General features: G+C 43.0%; 1 protein-coding gene across 1 annotated transcript; it reads right to left on the bottom strand.

Moving 5' to 3' along the window:
* Positions 1–3,241: 3,241 nt before the first annotated feature.
* On the bottom strand, positions 3,242–7,979 carry LOC139418332 (NLR family CARD domain-containing protein 3-like). Its single transcript, XM_071167705.1, has 7 exons — positions 7,699–7,979; positions 7,291–7,581; positions 7,054–7,167; positions 6,728–6,802; positions 6,395–6,512; positions 6,021–6,261; positions 3,242–5,802 (listed from the first exon to the last, which is right to left on the bottom strand). The coding sequence occupies exons 2-7, from the start codon at positions 7,494–7,496 to the stop codon at positions 4,187–4,189; spliced, it is 2,370 nt and encodes a 789-aa protein (XP_071023806.1). The 5' UTR covers positions 7,497–7,581; positions 7,699–7,979; the 3' UTR covers positions 3,242–4,186.
* Between the last annotated feature and the right edge of the window lie 10,478 nt (positions 7,980–18,457).

Genomic DNA, 18,457 nt, shown 5'->3' with positions numbered 1-18,457 from the left:
GCACATGTAGCCTATAACCTGTTTTTGAGAAATGTAATCATTGAATATTGTCAGAGGTTTCGTTGTCTGCTTATATGCCCCCTTTATTTATCCTATGGTTCTGACTTGGTGTACAGGGCGAAAGAACACTAAGAACAGCCCATGTTCTGAATTCTGTCGCTGTACATTTCAAAAGTGCTGAACAAATAGTTCTATTGACTACGTCCGTCCTTGCTCAGTCATTAATATCAATCGAAATTACAGATTGCCTCTTATCTGCTTGTCGTCCTCTTATGCCAGTTTGTACATCTCAATTGTCAGTAGAAACCACATTTGTTTAAGCAAGTCAGCCATATCAGCTATGTTTTTTTAAAAGGCAGTAAATGAGGCTGAATTAACTGTTTCACTGCCAGACAAGTCTCAGCTGATAGCCAGGTGTAGCAGTGGTAAGGTGTTGGGACAGCTTTATGTAGGCCCTAACAGTTTGTGGGCACCGTTTTGCACCGTTATAGTGCAATTAATGTATTATTTAGTGTTGTGGCTTTGCTGGCATGCATGCCACTTTTCTTTTTGCCCCACCAAGATTTACATGCTAAAATCGCCACTGCTCATGTGCAGGACAAAGTCTTTTGAACTGTTCATCCCAGACACCATCCAGAAAATCATTCTGGACTGCACTAATTTGGAGGGAAGGTGTGTTTTTGGAGTGAGATGGACCAAACTCATTTACATGCATATTTTGGGGTTCTTATCCTTGCTGGTGTTTTCAGATCCAATGAGGAATCCCTGTGGGATGCAGAAACTGTCAGGGAACTTTTACCTGCAACAATATCTCTGGAAAACGGCATTATTTCCAGGATTATCCGCTTCAATAACCGAGACACCAGACAAGCTAGCTGCAATCAGGTCAGTGTGGGACAAGTGGGTGGACTGCCTTCCCGTTTTATAACCCCGGGCCCAGCGTTACTGTTGATGAGCAGCTTATGCCATTTAGGGGCCGCTGCCCCTTCAGGCAGTACATACCGTCTAAACGTCTACCGCATGGAATCAAGGTTTGGGCTGCCTGTGATGCTGCTTCATCGTATCCGTGGAACTTGCAAGTGTATACAGGGAGGCCAGATGGAGGAGCCCCTGAAAATAACCAAGGGATGCGGGTTGTCCTGGACGTGACACAGGAACTCTGTGGCCATATCACATGCAATAACTTTTTTTTACTTCGCACAAGCTGAGACAGGAGCTCAAGAGGAAGCTGATGATGGTAGGAACAGTATGGAAAAAAACAAGCCAGAGGGGATGTGAACGCTGCTTAGGGATGGTAAAATCTGTGGCCAGGAACATCAAAAACCAGAAATCATAATGGATTACAATGCCACAAAAGGAGGGGTGGACAATTTAGACAAGCTGGTGACTGGCTACAGCTGCAAAAGAAGAACCCTACGCTGGCCACATCTTGGCGTACAACGCGTTGGTCATCTGGATGGTGTTGAACCCATATTGGAACAGAGGGAAGCTCCAAAGGAGATATCTCTTTCTCGAGGAGCTGGGCAAGGCATTGGTAAGACCTCAAATCCAGAGGACGCAACATATCCCAAGGACCCCAGCTGCATTGTGAGGAGGATTCAGGAGGAGGATGCTGGTGCCCCATCCGCCTGACCCACAGAAACAACAACTCCAATACCGGAAGTAAGTGTGAGTGATGTTGCTTGTGTGTGTGTATTACTCTCCTACCATGGCCTGCTGTAACTATATATGTGAGTGAGATGTTAGTAAAATTCCTGAACTAAGTGTTTTCATCCATCTAGATTGCAGCTGGTAGCAACAAGAAAAAGCGCTGCAATGCATGTTGACCCAAGGACAGGAAGACACAGTACACATGCATCAAGTGCAAGAAATACATTTGCAACACACACACAGTAAAACTCCGTCCCTCGTGGTGTGTAGGCCGGCCTTAATGTGTTCAATGGGGCACATTTATAATTTCCATAAATACTAAGTCAAATGTATCCTTCCAATTGGTTCAGTTCAAAGCAATAAACATCAAGTGAAAACCTTGTTTCTTTTACATTTGTTCAAGATCAACATGATTTATTCCACCTATGTCTTGATAATAGATTCATTTACAAAAATCACAATTTAAAATATAAACTAATTGCGCTTTTATTGATGTGTGATCTAGCAGAGGTAAATGGCAAATGTTAACCATGTATGCTGTCTACATGAAGTATTTTTACAAATTGTTATGGCTGTGTTAACCCAATAATGTTGTGGGTCCATCAGACCTGCAAACATTGGATGATAACAAAACCCTTCTGTGGTGTTCATGTTTAAGAAAAATACTTTAAAGTACTACTTAAGTAGTTTTTTAGGGTATCTGTACATTACTATGTATATTTGACAACATTTACTTCCCTACATTCCTAAATAAAATATTGTACTTTTTGCTTCAAACATTTCCCCTGAAAACCAAAAGTACTTGTTACATTTTGAATGCTTAGCAGGACAGGAAAATTGTCAAATTCAAGCACTTATCAAAAGAACACATGGTCATCCCTACCGCCTCTGGCCTTGCAGTCTCAATAAACACATGGTCATGCCTGGCAGTCTCAATAAACACATGCAACTTTCGTAAATAATGTCTGAGTGTGCACCAGGCTATCCATACATTTTTAAAATGGTGCTGTCTGCTTTGCTTAATATAAGGAATTTTTAATTATTTATACTTTTACCTTTAATACTTAAGTATATTTTAGTAATTACATTTACTTTTGATACTTAGGTATATTTAAAACCAAACACTTACTCTATTTTACTGGCTGACTTTCACTTTGACCTTTTTAATAGAAAGTTACTCAAGTATGATAATTGGGTACTTTTTGTACCACGTAGCATTTCTATTGCTCCATCTAGTGATAATAGTCAAATATGGATTCTAATGCGATCTTGAGAACTCACATAATAGGGATAGATAAATACATTAAATTGTTGACTTTTTTGCCACAGACTCTGTAACCTAGATTAGACAATTTAGTTCAGAGGGAACTTCTCTTCATCTGCCCTTATTTTTTCACATCTGTTAGAAATTGATTCAATTGTGTTTTATATGACAGAGAGACCACAACTGTTCTGGAAGTAGACAGCCATTGCAAATAAGGTTGCACCTTGTAAGCACATGTAAATGCATCATTAGTGTTTTATATCAGCTCACCATTGTGTAAAGCAGGGAGGCCCCCCTTCTGTAGGCCTGCGAATCAATTTCCAAATGTTTTTGTATTTTTTTTTTTTAGGAACTCAGTTGGGATCTCAACTTGCTGTGAGTTAGAATACACAAGGTGCCAGGGTTGGGGTCAATTCCATTTCAATTCAGGAAATACAATAATTCCAACTATCTTCTTATGCTTTTCAATGAGGAAAATGTGGAATTGTGTTTACTTTCTGAATTTAAATGTAATTGACCCAACCCTGCAAGGTGCAATTTTGAAATTTGGTTGTGCATCTGAAATGTCACTTAATTAAATTGGTAAGTAAGTCTAGCCAGCTATCTAAAGTTGTAGTAATCATGGTCAAATTACCATCCAGGGGCCCCCTGATTTTATTAGTAACTCTCACTCATATCATATTCAAAAACTGCTAACATTTCTCTTGACCGCATGGCAAAATGTGTAGAATTGCCGAAAACTTGCTTTAAAACTGCAACATTTGCTGTAAGCCCCATGGCAAAATGTGTAGAATTGCAGGAAATTAAATTGTTTCTCTTCCTTGTCGAGGGGTCCACTAAAATGTTTTGCCCGCAAAAGGCTTGGGGCCGGCTCTGACTGCATGTGTGGGTACACAGACCTGTGCGCTACTGCGGCCTGTCGTGAGTTAGGATTTTGTGACACCCCACCCCCATCAGTTGCACATACCTGGTTTAAAACATCATCACAATGTTATATTAAGTATACAGTCAATACATGTGACTGCCTATGAATATGTAATTTGTCACACATCCCTTTCACTCTTCTGTGTCTCAGTAGTATAGTAGTGTAATGCTACTGCCACCTTGTGGCTACTTCTCATGACATATTTCCACAATACTACCACAGTTCAACCCTGAAGTATCCATATCTTTCTTCCCCAATTCCCTTATAAAAGTTTGTCTAACTATACAACCCATATTTCAAACCTAATATATACATCTTTATAAATACTGTAGTCAGAGTATTGTCAGTCATTGGTTCTTCACAGAGTTTGAGCGGCTGCGTCTGGGAGCTTCAGCCCCAACACCAAGCTCGTCCAGGCAGCACTGCAGGTTGGCGTTCCTGTCAGGGTAGTGGTTCTCTTTAATCTTCTTCCTGATAATGGCGGCCGTCTCCTCAGAGGCCGACGAGCATTTGTTATTATCGGGTAGGAAGCGTTGTAGCAGCTCCTGATTGGCTGTCTGGGCCATGCCCAACAGGAAGCGCAGGAAGACATCCAGGTTTCCATCGGGGCTCTGTAAGCTTCTCTCTATAGCACTGCGGTGCATGTCCAGCAGCCCGGGGTCCTTGAATATGCGTGAGAACTTGCTATTCCGTGGCTGCTGCAGGACGTTCTGCCCCGTACACCTCCAGGTGAGGAACACGTAGAGGGCAGCCAGGTATTCTTGGATGGTGGGGTGGATGAAGGTCTGAATCCTCTCCTGGTACATGACAAACTGCTCGATCAGGAACTCAATGCACAGGCCACTATTGGTGACAGCCTCAGCGACATCCACGCCGCAGTCCTTCCAAGTGGCCTTGCCAATGACCATCTGGTTTTTCTCCAGCATTGTAAAGGCTAGTTTGCCCAGGTTCATCAGGAAGTCCCTCTCCTCTTCCGGGGTGCGGGAGGCTGAGCCCCTGGCACCACGCACATGCAGGTGCACCAGCAGCAGGCGAGTGTACATCAGGGTCAGCCCTTTGGGCAGCTCTGCATCCGGCCCCTTCTCCCTAAACGTTTGCTGGAAAACCTCCCGCACCACACAGCAGAACATGGGCAGATGGCACATGATGTGGAGGGTCTTGCAGGAGGTCAGGTGGGCAATCACCTTATCGGCCTGCGCCGGGTCCTGAAACCTCCTTCTGAAGTACTCTTCCTTCTGTTCGTTGGTGAAGCCACGGACCTCCAACACCTGGTGCACAGACTCTGGGGGCAGCCGACTGGAGGTGAGGGGGCGAGAGATGATCCAGAGGAGAGACGAGGGGAGCAGGTTGCCCCTAATAAGGTTGGTTACCACCACGTGCATGGCGGCTGGTTCAGTGCTGTCACACCAAGTCTCGGTGCGGTGGAAGTCCAGGGAATGTGCATACTCGTCCAGCCCGTCACAGATGAACATGACCTTGCCTTCGTCACACTCGAAGGTGGGCAACGCCTTGGTCTCGGGGTAGAGAGTGTGGACGATCTCCAGGAGGCTGATCTTCAGTTTCAGCATGAGGTTGAGCTCTTTGAAGGGCAGTGGGAACAGGAAGTAGACATGATTGTGCTTGCGCTCCTCTGCCCAGTCCATGATGAACTTCTGCACGGCCATAGACTTCCCTACCCCGGCGATGCCGTTGGTCACTATATGACTCACATGCTTCTCATAAATCACATCGGGGTCAAAGATCTGGCTACAGGTGATCCGCTTCTCTTCCTTGCGATTGGTGGACAGCTTGTCGATCTTTCTGACCTCGTGCTCGATGTTGGGCCCAGCATTGCCTCGGTCTGTTATATAGAGCTCATTAAAGATACTTTCAAAGGCCTTATGCTCTCCCTGCTGGGCAACACCCTCACACATCCAGCTATACTTCCTCAACAGAGTGCCTCTCAGCTCATAACGCACCTCATCTGCACAGAGAGAACACAGACATTAAAAAAGGCACAGTCTAGTATATTTCCTGTTCAATGGCCATTTAAATTCAACATTTTAGTGTATAACCCATTGGTTCTTGAAGTACTGTATAATGTATAAATAGCTCAACTACTACCCTATCATAACTCACAAGTATACATTTGTTACTTATCATTATTACATGAATCAAATGAAATAAAGCCAACGTGCATACTTTTCTTGCAGAGGTCCGTGAGGTAGGCATCCAGGCGTTTGAGGCCCATGTCCTTCAGCAGGGCCTTGGTGAGCTGCAGGGCCACCTCTAGGTCATAAAACTCCAGTAGTCTATCCACCAGGTCCACCATGTCCATGCCCTGGGGAGGAGAGCTGAATGACTCTGGGTAGCGCTTCCACAGCGTGATCTTAAATATCCTCAAATCATCCTTCCCCAGTTTCTCCAGTGTCTTCCTGATGGCCTGGGGTCCACAGAATACAATTAAAACAAGAGAAAAGCAATTCTCATCCACTACACTTAACTTTAGGGACATGTTAACATTTATTGCTGAACATACAGTACATCACCTAGACTAGAGTGAAGTGTGAGCCCACCTTGAAGGTGAAGTCTACAGTCAGGGCAGGGTGCCTCTTCTCGTCTGGGTTTTTGATCAGCTCTGGTCTTGGAGGTTCCACTGCAGGACCCTCTTCTTTAGGTGCAGCGTCTTGAGACCTGGAGAGGCGGTGGAAGATTAAATATTGCTACACATACTAGTGCATGAGCCTATCCACCGATTTGACCATTTGTAAACAAATGGACATACATGCACCAACGTTATACTCAGGAATAAATACTCAGATAAACGTATGCATAATTACACCATCATAACACACTTCAACCGATTGCATCCTGTCTGTGCCTGATCAAACATGGATGACTTTTCTTACTTCCTGGTTCTGGTCTCACAGTCACTGTCCACGGAGTAGCCACTGGAGTAAGACTCTGTTCTTTCCAGCTGGACTCTAAATAGAACATCACATGGAAAATGAATTAATCATCAGCAGTAGTGAACTAGTGTTGCTTCAAGGAACTGTTCACATAATATAACAAATATGTTCACGTACTGTAGTCCTTTAACGGTCTGTGTTCCTGTTTCGTGTTAATACTTTGTAAAGAAAAATGTAACGCAAGTGTATGTATTTTTTGTGTGACTGAATGCTTTTCATTTTACTGTATGTTAATGTAGTCTATAAATCAACATGTTTTAGTGTACCTAGTAGCAGACAGCTCAGTTTCTTCATCCAGTTCATCAGATGGCCAGAATTGTGTATCACTGTTTACCGAATTGTAGCTGTGGACCGGGGATTGAGCCCTTTCCACATCATGCCTGCCAAACACACCAAATAAACACACACACACAAACTATGAATGATTGAGGATGGGGAAAGGGACAAGCTTAATTCTGGGCACATGACATGTGCTGTGTGTTGTGGTATGGTCAGTGTCTCACCAGTGAGTAGTGTCCATGGGTCTCAGGCCATCTCCCAGGTCCAGGGAGGGTCTCCTCTCAGGCACATAGAAATCCTCCTCTCCCTCATCAGACATAGAGATTGTACTTCTTCCGCGGCCAGACACACCCTCTCCCAAGGGAAAACTGACATCTGATATAGTTTCCCCTCCATCATGCTCCATCGTGTCAGAGCCTCGCCCAGCCATCCTGGAGGACCTCTGGTGTACAGGTTCCGGGTCACAGTTCAAAGTCTGACGTCAATGGCTACTTGAATGTTGCCAGACAGAAGACCTGTGTTGCAAGAAAATAAAAAAACACCCATACCAGTCGATCACATTTTTACCATTATCATAAGTAATCCTATAACAATTACAGACTTGTTGCAACTTGCGAATAGGTCTCTCTTACCAAGAAAAAAAGCTGAAAATATCGAAGCTTTCTGTTCCCGAGGCGAGCTTGTTTTGAAACCTCTGGCCTACTAAATTCACCTGTTTGCCTCATTTATGGCGATTCACTTTACTAAAGCATAATGTGTACGCGTTCAAAATAAACGTAACATAACCCTAGAGCTAATAAACGGCAAATGTTCCCGGCTAAAATGCTAAATATAGACCACAGACAGGGCCGCAGTAACTTTGACTCCGACAAACAGGAACAGTAAAGTATTATCACAGATATAACAATGAGACAGATATTTCACCGGATGTTTAAATGTGAAGCAAGTTGGCGTTTCCACTCACTGCCAAATATGGTAGAGAGGAAGCCCAATGGCCGGCAGTGGGAAAAGATGGAACGAGATACATTTGGCCGATATTCTAATGATTTACTCATCGATTAAACGTTTAATCTCAATTTTTCTGTTCCCAGAACTACAATCTGTTATAGACAGAGTGGACTAAGTTTTGTGAACTTTACCCTTTGCCAAAGTTTCACAAAATTGCGTTGTTTAGAAGAAGTGCAAAGGCGAATTGAGTTATTGCTCACGCGCACTTCACAGAATAGGCGTTCCCTAACGGAAATATGCAAATATTGTCTAGAACGGGCCAATAGAATCTTGCTAGTTCTGTCCACTATGGCTAATTTGTTCCCATTTGAAATGACAGGCTGTGGTATATCTTGGTTTAGTCATAAAAATCTTTGGTACTATTCTGCCAGTAGCATAACGCTGACGTCACTTTAAAAGAAAATGTTTTATGATGAAACCTTCAAAATAAAAGCCCACATTGTAATATCATCAGCTGATTAAAAATGTATTGAATGTTATATCAATGGCCACTTGTATTGTGTCAACAAGAAAACATAAGTAGTTTATGAAAACAAATAAAAAATATGGTTTTAAATTATTATTATTTAAAGACCAATAATGAAAAAATACAATGTTGACACTGGTATGTTAAGTACATTGAACTGTAGAGAGTTAACTTTACTACCTGTCTCAGCTAAAGGGGTGGGCAATAATTTGTAGTGTCTACTAACCAAATATGATTCGTTTTTGAGGGGGCTCCACCCCCTACATAGCCCCCGATACAATACATATTGGATTGTAGAGAGAACTTTTCTACCTGTCTCAGCTGAAGTTAGGTGGGAAATACTTAGTATGATTCGTTTTGGAGGGGGACTGTGTCATACATATCCAGGAGCACTTCTCCGCCCCCTCCCTTTAGCTGAGACTTAGCGGTCTAAGGCACTGCATCTCAGTGCTGGAGGCGTCACTACAGACCCTTGTTCGATTCCAGGCTGTATCACAACCGGCCGTGATTGGGAGTCCCATAGGGCATCGCACAATTGGCCCAGCATTGTCCGGGTTAGGGTTTGGCCGGGGTAGGCCGTCATTGTAAATAAGAATTTGTTCTTATCTGACTTGCCTGTTAAAAAAAAAAAAAAAAGCTGAGACAGGTAGAAAAGTTCTCTCTACAACCCAATATGTACTTAATATATAGTGTCTTGCGTTGGGTGCTATGGAAGGGGTGGAGTAAAAAGCCAGCAGCAGGTCGTGTGACACAGCCTCCCTCAAAAACAAACTATATTTGGTTAGTAGAGACCCTAATTAATATTTTCCACCCCACTTTAGCTGAGACAGCTGTATTTTTCTCTCTACAACCAAATGTGTATCCCATGTACATTGCAGTGAATGAAGTGGGTTGAGTAAGGAGCACTCTGTATTAAACCCATCACTCAACACAAGAGTCCAATTTAAGTTTTTGCAGAAGTAAATGCAATATAGCAAGCAAAACACTGGAATGGTAGATTTGCAGTGGAAGAATGTGCAAAGTAGAGATAGAAATAATGGGGTGCAAAGGAGCAAAATAAATAAATAAATATAGTAGGGGGAGAGGTAGTTGTTTGGGCTAAATTATAGATGGGCTATGTACAGGTGCAGTTCTCTGTGAGCTGCTCTGACAGCTGGTGCTTAAAGCTAGTGAGGGAGATAAGTATTTCCAGTTTCAGAGATTTTTGTAGTTTGTTCTAGTCATTGGCAGCAGAGAACTGGAAGGAGAGGCGGCCAAAGGAAGAATTGGTTTTGGGGGTGACCAGAGAGATATACCTGTTGGAGCGCGTGCTACAGGTGGGTGCTGCTATGGTGACCAGCAAGCTGAGATAAGGGGGGACTTTACCTAGCAGGGTAGATTACCTTGACCTTGTAGATGACCTGGAGCCAGTGGGTTTGGCGACGAGTATGAAGCGAGGGCCAGCCAACAAGAGCGTACAGGTCGCAGTGGTGGGTAGTATATGGGGCTTTGGTGACAAAACGGATGGCACTGTGATAGACTGCATCCAATTTATTGGAGGCTATTTTGTAAATGACATCGCCGAAATCAAGGATCGGTAGGATGGTCAGTTTTACAAGGGTATGTTTGGTAGCATGAGTGAAGGATGCTTTGTTGCGAAATAGGAAGCCAATTCTAGATTTAACTTTGTATTGGAGATGTTTGATGTGAGTCTGGAAGGAGAGTTTACAGTCTAACCAGACACCTAGGTATTTGTAGTTGTCCACATATTCAAAGTCAGAACCGTCCAGAGTAGTGATGATGGATGGGCGGGCAGGTGCAGGCAGCGATCAGTTGAATAGCATGCATTTAGTTTTACTTGTATTTAAGAGCAATTGGAGGCCACGGAAGGAGAGTTGTATGGCATTGAAGCTCGTCTGGAGGGTTGTTATCACAGTGTCCAAAATGTTGTCTGAAAATGTTGTAGTTAGGGATGAAGATTTCAGAATTTTTAGTGGTCTTCCTAAGCCAGGATTCAGACATGGCAAGAACATCCGGGTTGGCAGAGTGTGCAAAAGCAGTGAATAAAACAAACTTAGGGAGGAGGCTTCTAATGTTAACATGCATGAAACCAAGGCTATTACGGTTACAGAAGTCATCAAAAGAGAGCGCCTGGGGAATAGGAGTGGAGCTAGGCACTGCAGGGCCTGGATTCACCTCTACATCACCAGAGGAACAGAGGAGGAGTAGGATAAGGGTACGGCTAAAAGCTATGAGAATTAGTCGTCTAGAATGTCCAGAACAGGGGGCGATAAAATAGCTTCAAGGTATAATGTACAGATAAAGGTATGGTAGGATGTGAATACAGTGGAGGTAAACCTAGGTATTGAGTGATGATGAGAGAGATATTGTCTCTAGAAACATCATTGAATCCAGGTGATGTCATCGCATGTGTGGGTGGGAGTATCTGGAGCATCAGCATTTATGGGTTTGATTATAGGCTCAAAATGGCCAGAAACAAATAACTTTCTTCTGAAAATCGTCAGTCTATTCTTGTTCTGAAAAATGAAGGCTATTCCATGAGAGAAATTGCCAAGAAACTGAAGATCTCGTACAACGCTGTGTACTACTCCCTTCACAGAACAGCGCAAACTGGCTCTAACCAGAATAGAAAGAGGAGTGGGAGGCCCCGGTGCACAACTGAGCAATAGGACATGTACATCAGTGTCTAGTCTGAGAAACAGACGCCTCACAAGTCCTCAACTGGCAGCATCATTAAATAGTACCAGTCTCAACGTCATCAGTGAAGAGGCAACTCCATCGATATACAAAATCTCATTAATACCACTGAACAAAAACATAAACCCAACATGTAAAGTGTTGGTCCCATGTTTCATGAGCTGAAATAAAATATCCAAGAAATGTTTCATACGCAAAAAAGCGTATTTTTCTCAAATGTTGTTCACAAATTTGTTTACATCCCTATTAGTGAGTATTTCTCCTTTGCCAAGAGAATCCATCCACCTGACAGGTGTGGCACATCAAGAAGCTGATTAAATAGTCAGGTGCACCTTGTGTTGGGAACAATAAAAGGACACTCTAAAATGTGCAATTTTGTCACACAACACAATGCCACAGATGTCTCAAGTTTTGAGGGAGTGTGGTATTTGCATGCTGAATGCATGCATGTCCACCAAATCTGTTGCCATATAATTTAATGTTAATTTCTCGACCATAAGCCACCTCCAACATCGTTTTAGAGAATTTGGCAGTACGTCCAACCGGCTTCGCAACCACAGAACAAGTGTATGGCGTCGTGTGATCAAGTGATTTGCTGATGTCGACGTTGTGAACGGAGTGCCCTATGGTGGCGGTGGGGTTATGGTGTGGGCAGGCATAAGCTACGGAGAATGAACACAATTGCATTTTATCGATGGCATTTTGAATGCACAGAGATACCGTGATGAGATCCTGAGGCCCAGGATTGTCGTGCCGTTCATCCGCCGCCATCACCTCATGTTTCAGTATGATAATGCACAGCCCCATGTTGAAAGGATCTATACACAATTCCTGGAATTGTGAAAATGTCCCAGTTCTTCCATGGCCTGCAATACTCACCAGACATGTCTCAAATTGAGTATGTTTGGGATGCTCTGGATTGACGTGTACGACAGCGTGTTCCAGTTCCCGACAATATCCAGCAATATCAAACTCTATGCGAAGGAGACGGGTCAACATTCACAAAGCCGCAGGGCCAGATGGATTACCAGGACATGTACTTAAAGCATGCCCGGACCAACTAGCAAGTGTCTTCACTGACATTTTCAACCTCTACTGAGTCTGTAATACCTGTTTCAAGCAGACCACCATAGTCCCTGGAAGCGAAGGTAACTTGCCTAAATGATTACCGCCCCGTAGCACTCATGTTGGTAGCCATGAAGTGCTTTGAAAGGCTGGTCATGGCTCACATCAACAGCATCCTCTTGGATACCCTAGACCCACTCCAATTCGCATAACACACCCCAACAAATCCATAGATGACGCAATCTCAATCACACTCCACACTGCCCTTTCCCACCTGGACAAAAGGAACACCTATGTGAGAATGCTGTTCATTGACTACAGCTCAGCATTCAACACCATAGTGCCCATGAAGCTTATCACTAAGCTAAGGACCCTGGGACTTATCAACTCTGCAACTGGATCCTGGACTTCCTGACGGGCCACCCCCAGGTGGTAAGGGTAGGCAACAACAAGTCTGCCACGGTGATCCTCAACACTGGGGCCCCTCAGGGGTGTGTACTTAGTCCCCTCCTGTACTCCCTGTTCACCCACGACTGCGTGGCCAAACACGACTCCAACACCATCATTAAGTTTGCTGACGACGAACAGTGGTATGCCTGAACACCGTCAATGATGAGACAGCCTATAGAGAGGAGGTCAGAGAACTGGCAGTGTGGTGCCAGAACAACAACCTCTTCCTCAACGTGAGCAAGATAAAGGAGCTGATCTTGGACTACAGGAAAAGGTTGGCCGAACAGGCCCCCAATAACATCAAAGGGGCTGTAGTGGAGCGTGTCGAGAGTTTCAAGTTCCTTGGTGTCAACATCACCAGCGATCTATCATGGTCCAAACACACCAAGACAGTGGTGACGAGGGCACGACAAAACCTTTTCCCCCTCAGGAGACTGAAAAGATTTGGCATGTGTCCCCAGATCCTCAAAATGTTCTACAGCTGCACCATCGAGAGCATCCTGACCGGTTGCAACACTGCCTGGTATGGAAACTGCTTGGCATCTGACCCTAAGGCGCTACAGAAGTTAGTGCGCACGGCCCAGTACATCACTGGGGCCAAGCTTCCTGCAATCCAGGACCTATACAATAGGCAGTGTCAGAGGAAAGCCCATAAAATTGTCAGAGACTCCAGTCACCCAAGTCATAGACTGTTTTCTCTGCTACCGCACGGCAAGAGGTACCGGAGCGCCAAGTCTAGGATCAAAAGGCTCCTTAACAGCTTCTACCCCCAAGCCATAAGACTGCTGAACAACTAATCAAATGGCCACGTGACTATTACATTGACCCCTCCCCCCCCACACCCCCATTTGTTTTGTACACTACTGCTACTCGCTGTTTATTATCTATGCATAGTCACTTCACCCCTACCTACATGTACACATTACCTCTAATCTGCACCCCCGCACACTGACTCGGTACCTGTACCTGTATATAGCCTCATTATTGTTATGTCATTGTGTTACTTTTTTTTTTTTACCTTAGTTTATTTGGGAAATATTCTCTTAACTCTTCTTGAACAGCACTGTTGGTTAAGGGCTTGTAAGTTATCATTTCATGGTAAGGTCTACACTTGTTGTATTTGGCGCATGTCACAAATAAAGTTTGATTTGATTTTTGAACTAAGTACTGAGTAAAGGGTCTGAATAATTATGAAAATGTAATATTTCCGTTTATTAAAAAACAGTTTTTGCTTTGTCATTATGGGGTATTGTGTTTAGATTGATGAGGGAAAAAAACAATTTAATCAATTGTAGAATAAAGCTGTAACCTAACAAAATGTGGAAAAATACTTTCGGAGTACTTTGTGAAGGCACTGTATGACCTTTGACACCTAGGGTATGAGAATAACCTTTATAAATGGCTTTAAAAAGGGAACCCTTATACATTTTGAACTTTGCTTGACAAGCGGTTCTGAAAGGTCATGAAATTACCTTTCAAATTATAGCTAAAATAACCAACTTTGAAAGCACTAACTACAACTATTGTTTAAAAATCACCCATATTGTGCCATTGACATAAGATTGTTAGCAGATAGAGGCACCAAATTGCACATTCACAGCTAGAACATGGATTTGTAGATACAGGGCCATCACAGGATTCACGAATTAACCCCACAGAAGCCATTTTCCAATATGGCCTCCAAACAACTCAATGGGATCTTATTGGATCAGTTTCGCATGATCATACATGTATGAAATATAACTGCAGTATGCCCAACAATATCTTGAAAGGTTCGTAGTTATGTAGAATACACAACCAAATGAGCCAGGTGTGCCAGATATATAAATATGTTAAAATGTTTTTTTAAATGTGCCCAAAAAGCTGTCAGAATCACTGATTTCTGATTATGTTTTGATCCTTAATTGCAATATTTAATCTTCAAACATTTAAAATGGATTCATATGTGTAAATATTCATGGGTATGGGCTGATTAAAATGATATACAAGGCTATCCTATTAACTGTTTTCATTAGGAGGACTATAAGAGTGTAAGTGTCTCAGTGTCTCAGCTGAAAATGTAATGTCATGTTTGATTAACTGAAACAAAGATTTAACCTACTGTGAAATATGTGCTCACTAATTTGGGAAATACTGTATGTCCAAAAACAGTTGTATACAATTTCAGAGCAGATGAAGAGCCACTTTCAAAACACATTGGGCTACTTCAGCCCAATTCTGATATTTTTTTCACTCCGATCAGCTCCGAAAAAGATCTGATGTGATTCGTCAAAATACCAATTAGTGGAAAAAGATCAGAATTGGGCTGAATTAGCCCAATGTGTTTTGAAAGTGGCTCTTCATCTGCTCTGAAATTGTATACAACTGTTTTTGGACACACAGTATTTCCAAAAATACCAGTAATATTATGAATTACAACTTAGTTCACAAATCATTCAAAGAAACCTAACAGATTTTTGGATGTAGACTTCGACCCATTTCGGCTCACACCCACTCAGAGGACAGGGACAGGTACGAGTCTACGAGGGCAGAGTAATAATAGCTGGAGAGAAGAGAGAGCTTCCTTCCCCAAGGATATCAATTATTCACAGAAAATGGGAAAAATAATAGCGACATAAAAGCCCATCCATTCATAACTTGCAAGGACAAAATGGACTGAACAGCTGTAAGGCTATGGTATTTCACATGCCCGCCTTGCAATGCAGATGACACATTCTTTGGATTAAATTTGTCAGAGATGCTGACAACGATACCCCCACACAGAGCAAATGTGTTCACATACCCATGGGGGTGTGACAGAGGGACAGGAACCATCGCTAAACTTACATAAACCAAACAAAGAACAAGCCAAGATGCTTTGATTTAACAAAGCACGACTTGGTTAACAGCTTGTCCTAAGAGAGGCCTATTTAATATCTTATGTCTTGTCTCTTGTTTGCTGTATATCCTCGGACTTCAAACACTACTTTTTTTATATACATCTTGATTGATATCACTGAGAATTAGTCTTCAAGGCATTTTAGAAACCTAGACTCTTTGTTGTGCCATTATTCTGGACGGAACAAACATTTCTGTTACATGAATAACATGATAGTGTCTAACTTCACCTCAAATTTAACCAGACCGGAGCATAGACTGAAAAAAAGACTGAGCAAAGCCTGAACAGCCTGTGATATTGTGCCCAGGTCAGGGGTTATGGGAAAAGAGTTTCTCTTTGTTCTGATGACACGTCTCTCTCTATGCTCCATAGTCTCTCTCTCTCTATCTACGCTCTGTAGGCTCTCTGACAGAGGTATTGTGCGTTTGGGGCTAGTGTGCAGGCTAAGGCTGTGAGTGAGGCTCAGCTCTCTGAGTAGAAACTTCCTCACAACAGCCTAACTACCAATACTGAGGATTCTGAAGTGGCTGTGTCCCTGCTTTAGACTAGATTATTAATTAAGGAATTCATATGATTTATAATTGTTCAGTGCACAGGTGTATTACATCACATCTTGCCAAGGCCATGAACGCCACATACAGTTTGCACATTATACCAGACCACCAGTAAAGCAAAACCACTTCAAAGTAATCTGAGTTTGTTGTTTCTTTAGGCCTACTTCGTGAGGCAGCATCTCAACCTATGGTAAGCCTATTCATATTGTGGTAGTGGGATGCATTCATGGCAGTATTCTATAGCTTCCACCTGAGTGAGTGGGATGTCTTTGTTATGTCAAAGAGATTCATTGTAGTCTCAACGGAGTCTTGAGTCTGTTGGTGGATATGTTAAATAGGGAGTGTAATCTATGTGATGTGTCAGCTCCCAGCGCTCTCAATTCTCAGCGAACTGGGCGTGCCTTGCAAGACCCAGGCTCTGATGGGTTACAACAGATGAACTTAGCTCATGAGCATCTACAAGTTATATTCTTCAATAATTAATGGGTTTACAAAAGTATGTATACAAAAGTATTTGGACACCCTGTTAAATTAGTAGATTTGGCTATTTCAGCCACACTGTTGCTGACAGGTGTATAAAATTGAGCACACAGCCATGCAATCTCCATAAACAAACACTGGTAGTAGAATGGCCTTACTGAAGAGCTCAGTGACTTTCAATGTGGCATCGTCATAGGATGCCACTTTTCCAATAAGTCAGTTGGTCAAATTTCTGCCCTGGTAGAGCTGCGCCAGTCAACTGTAAGTGCTGTTATTGTGACGAGGAAACTTCTAAGAGCAACAACGGCTCAGCCAATAAGTGGTAGGTTACACAAGCTCACAGAACGGGACCGCCGAGTGCTGATGCGCATAGCACGTAAAAATCGTCTGTTCTCTGTTGCAACACTCACCGCCAAGTTCCAAACTGCCTCTGGAAGCAACGTTAGCACGAGAACTGTTCGTCGGGAGCATCATGAAATAGGTTACCATGGCCGAGCAGCCGTACGCAAGCCTAAAATCACCATGCGCAATACCAAGTATCGGCTGGAGTGGTGTAAAGCTCTGTAGTGATGAATCATGCTTCACCGTTTGGAAGTCCGCCGGACAAATCTGTGTTTGGCGGATGCCCGGAGAACGCTACCTGCCCGAGTGCATAGTGCTGACTGTAAAGTTTGGTGGAGGAGAAATAATGGTCTGGGGCTGTTTTTCATTAGTTCCAGTGAAGGGAAATCTTAACGCTACAGCACATAATGAGATTCTAAACTATTTCTGTGCTTCCAACTATGTGGTAACAGTTTGGGAAAGGCTCTTTCCTGTTTCCCCATGCACAAAGTGAGGTCCATACAGAAATGGTTTGTCAAGACACTGTGGAAGAACTTGACTGTCCTGCACAGATCCCTGACCTCAACCTCATCGAACACTTTTGGGATGAACTGGAACGCCGACTGCGAGCCAGGCCTAATCGCCCAACATCAGTGCCCGACCTCACTAATGCTCTTGTGGCTGAATGGAAGCAAGTTCCCGCAGCAATGTTCCAACATCTAGTGGAAAGCCTTCCCAGAAGAGTGGAGGGTGGGGGGGGGGGGGGGGGGGAGTTAACTTCATATTAATGCCCATGATTTTGGAATAAGATGTTTGGTGAGCAGGTGTCCACATACATTTGGTAATTTATTGTATCATTCATTTTAAGTCTAAAAATCAATGTATCAATTACAGATTTTCTCTTTAAGCAAGGACAATTAGTTCATGTTAATAATCAATTAAAATAAACGCCCATACGTTCATTATTATCTTATAATAGGGTAACCTATACCCTACCTAAGTCCAAAAATAAATGTAGCAGCAATTGCGGATTGCCCCATTAATAATTAATAGGCTTTTATCAGAAGCTTTCAATAAAAACTCATAAGTGCAAGTATACCATATTATTTATTATACATCTTGTGCTATTAAATTGATTATCTGTTATTTCAAATAAAAATACATTGTAATAGGCTCGTTCTTCTCTTTCATAATGTTAATTAACCAGATCAATTAATGTTTTACTGAATGCCTAAATCTTGCTTCCCAGAAGATTAGAATAAGAGAAGGAGATATTACAGTATCCTCGCTTCAGTTACGAGCGTCGTTTCCATTAGGCTGCGCTTGCTTGTATGATGGAGGCGTGAGCAACGACAAAGACGTGAGGGAAACATGGGCGAGAGGGAGAGAAAGAGGAGGGAGATACAGTGGACGTTCGTCTGGCGAGGGGGAGGGGGAGAGGGAGAGGGAGCTTGCAAGCGCTTGTGTGACTC

The sequence above is a fragment of the Oncorhynchus clarkii genome, chromosome 10 (assembly GCF_045791955.1).
Source record: "Oncorhynchus clarkii lewisi isolate Uvic-CL-2024 chromosome 10, UVic_Ocla_1.0, whole genome shotgun sequence".
In the NCBI taxonomy this organism is placed as follows: Eukaryota; Metazoa; Chordata; class Actinopteri; order Salmoniformes; family Salmonidae; genus Oncorhynchus; species Oncorhynchus clarkii.
This window is presented reverse-complemented; position numbering and strand designations above follow the sequence as displayed.

Coding starts and splice junctions, on each gene's coding strand:
- LOC139418332 (XM_071167705.1), bottom strand. CDS start 7,496: ATGGCTGGGCGAGGCTCTGACACGATGGAGCATGATGGAGGGGAAACT. Junction 6,513..6,727: donor TGTGAGACCAGAACCAGGAA/GTAAGAAAAGTC, acceptor CCGCCTCTCCAG/GTCTCAAGACGCTGCACCTA. Junction 6,262..6,394: donor CTGTAGACTTCACCTTCAAG/GTGGGCTCACAC, acceptor TGTGGACCCCAG/GCCATCAGGAAGACACTGGA.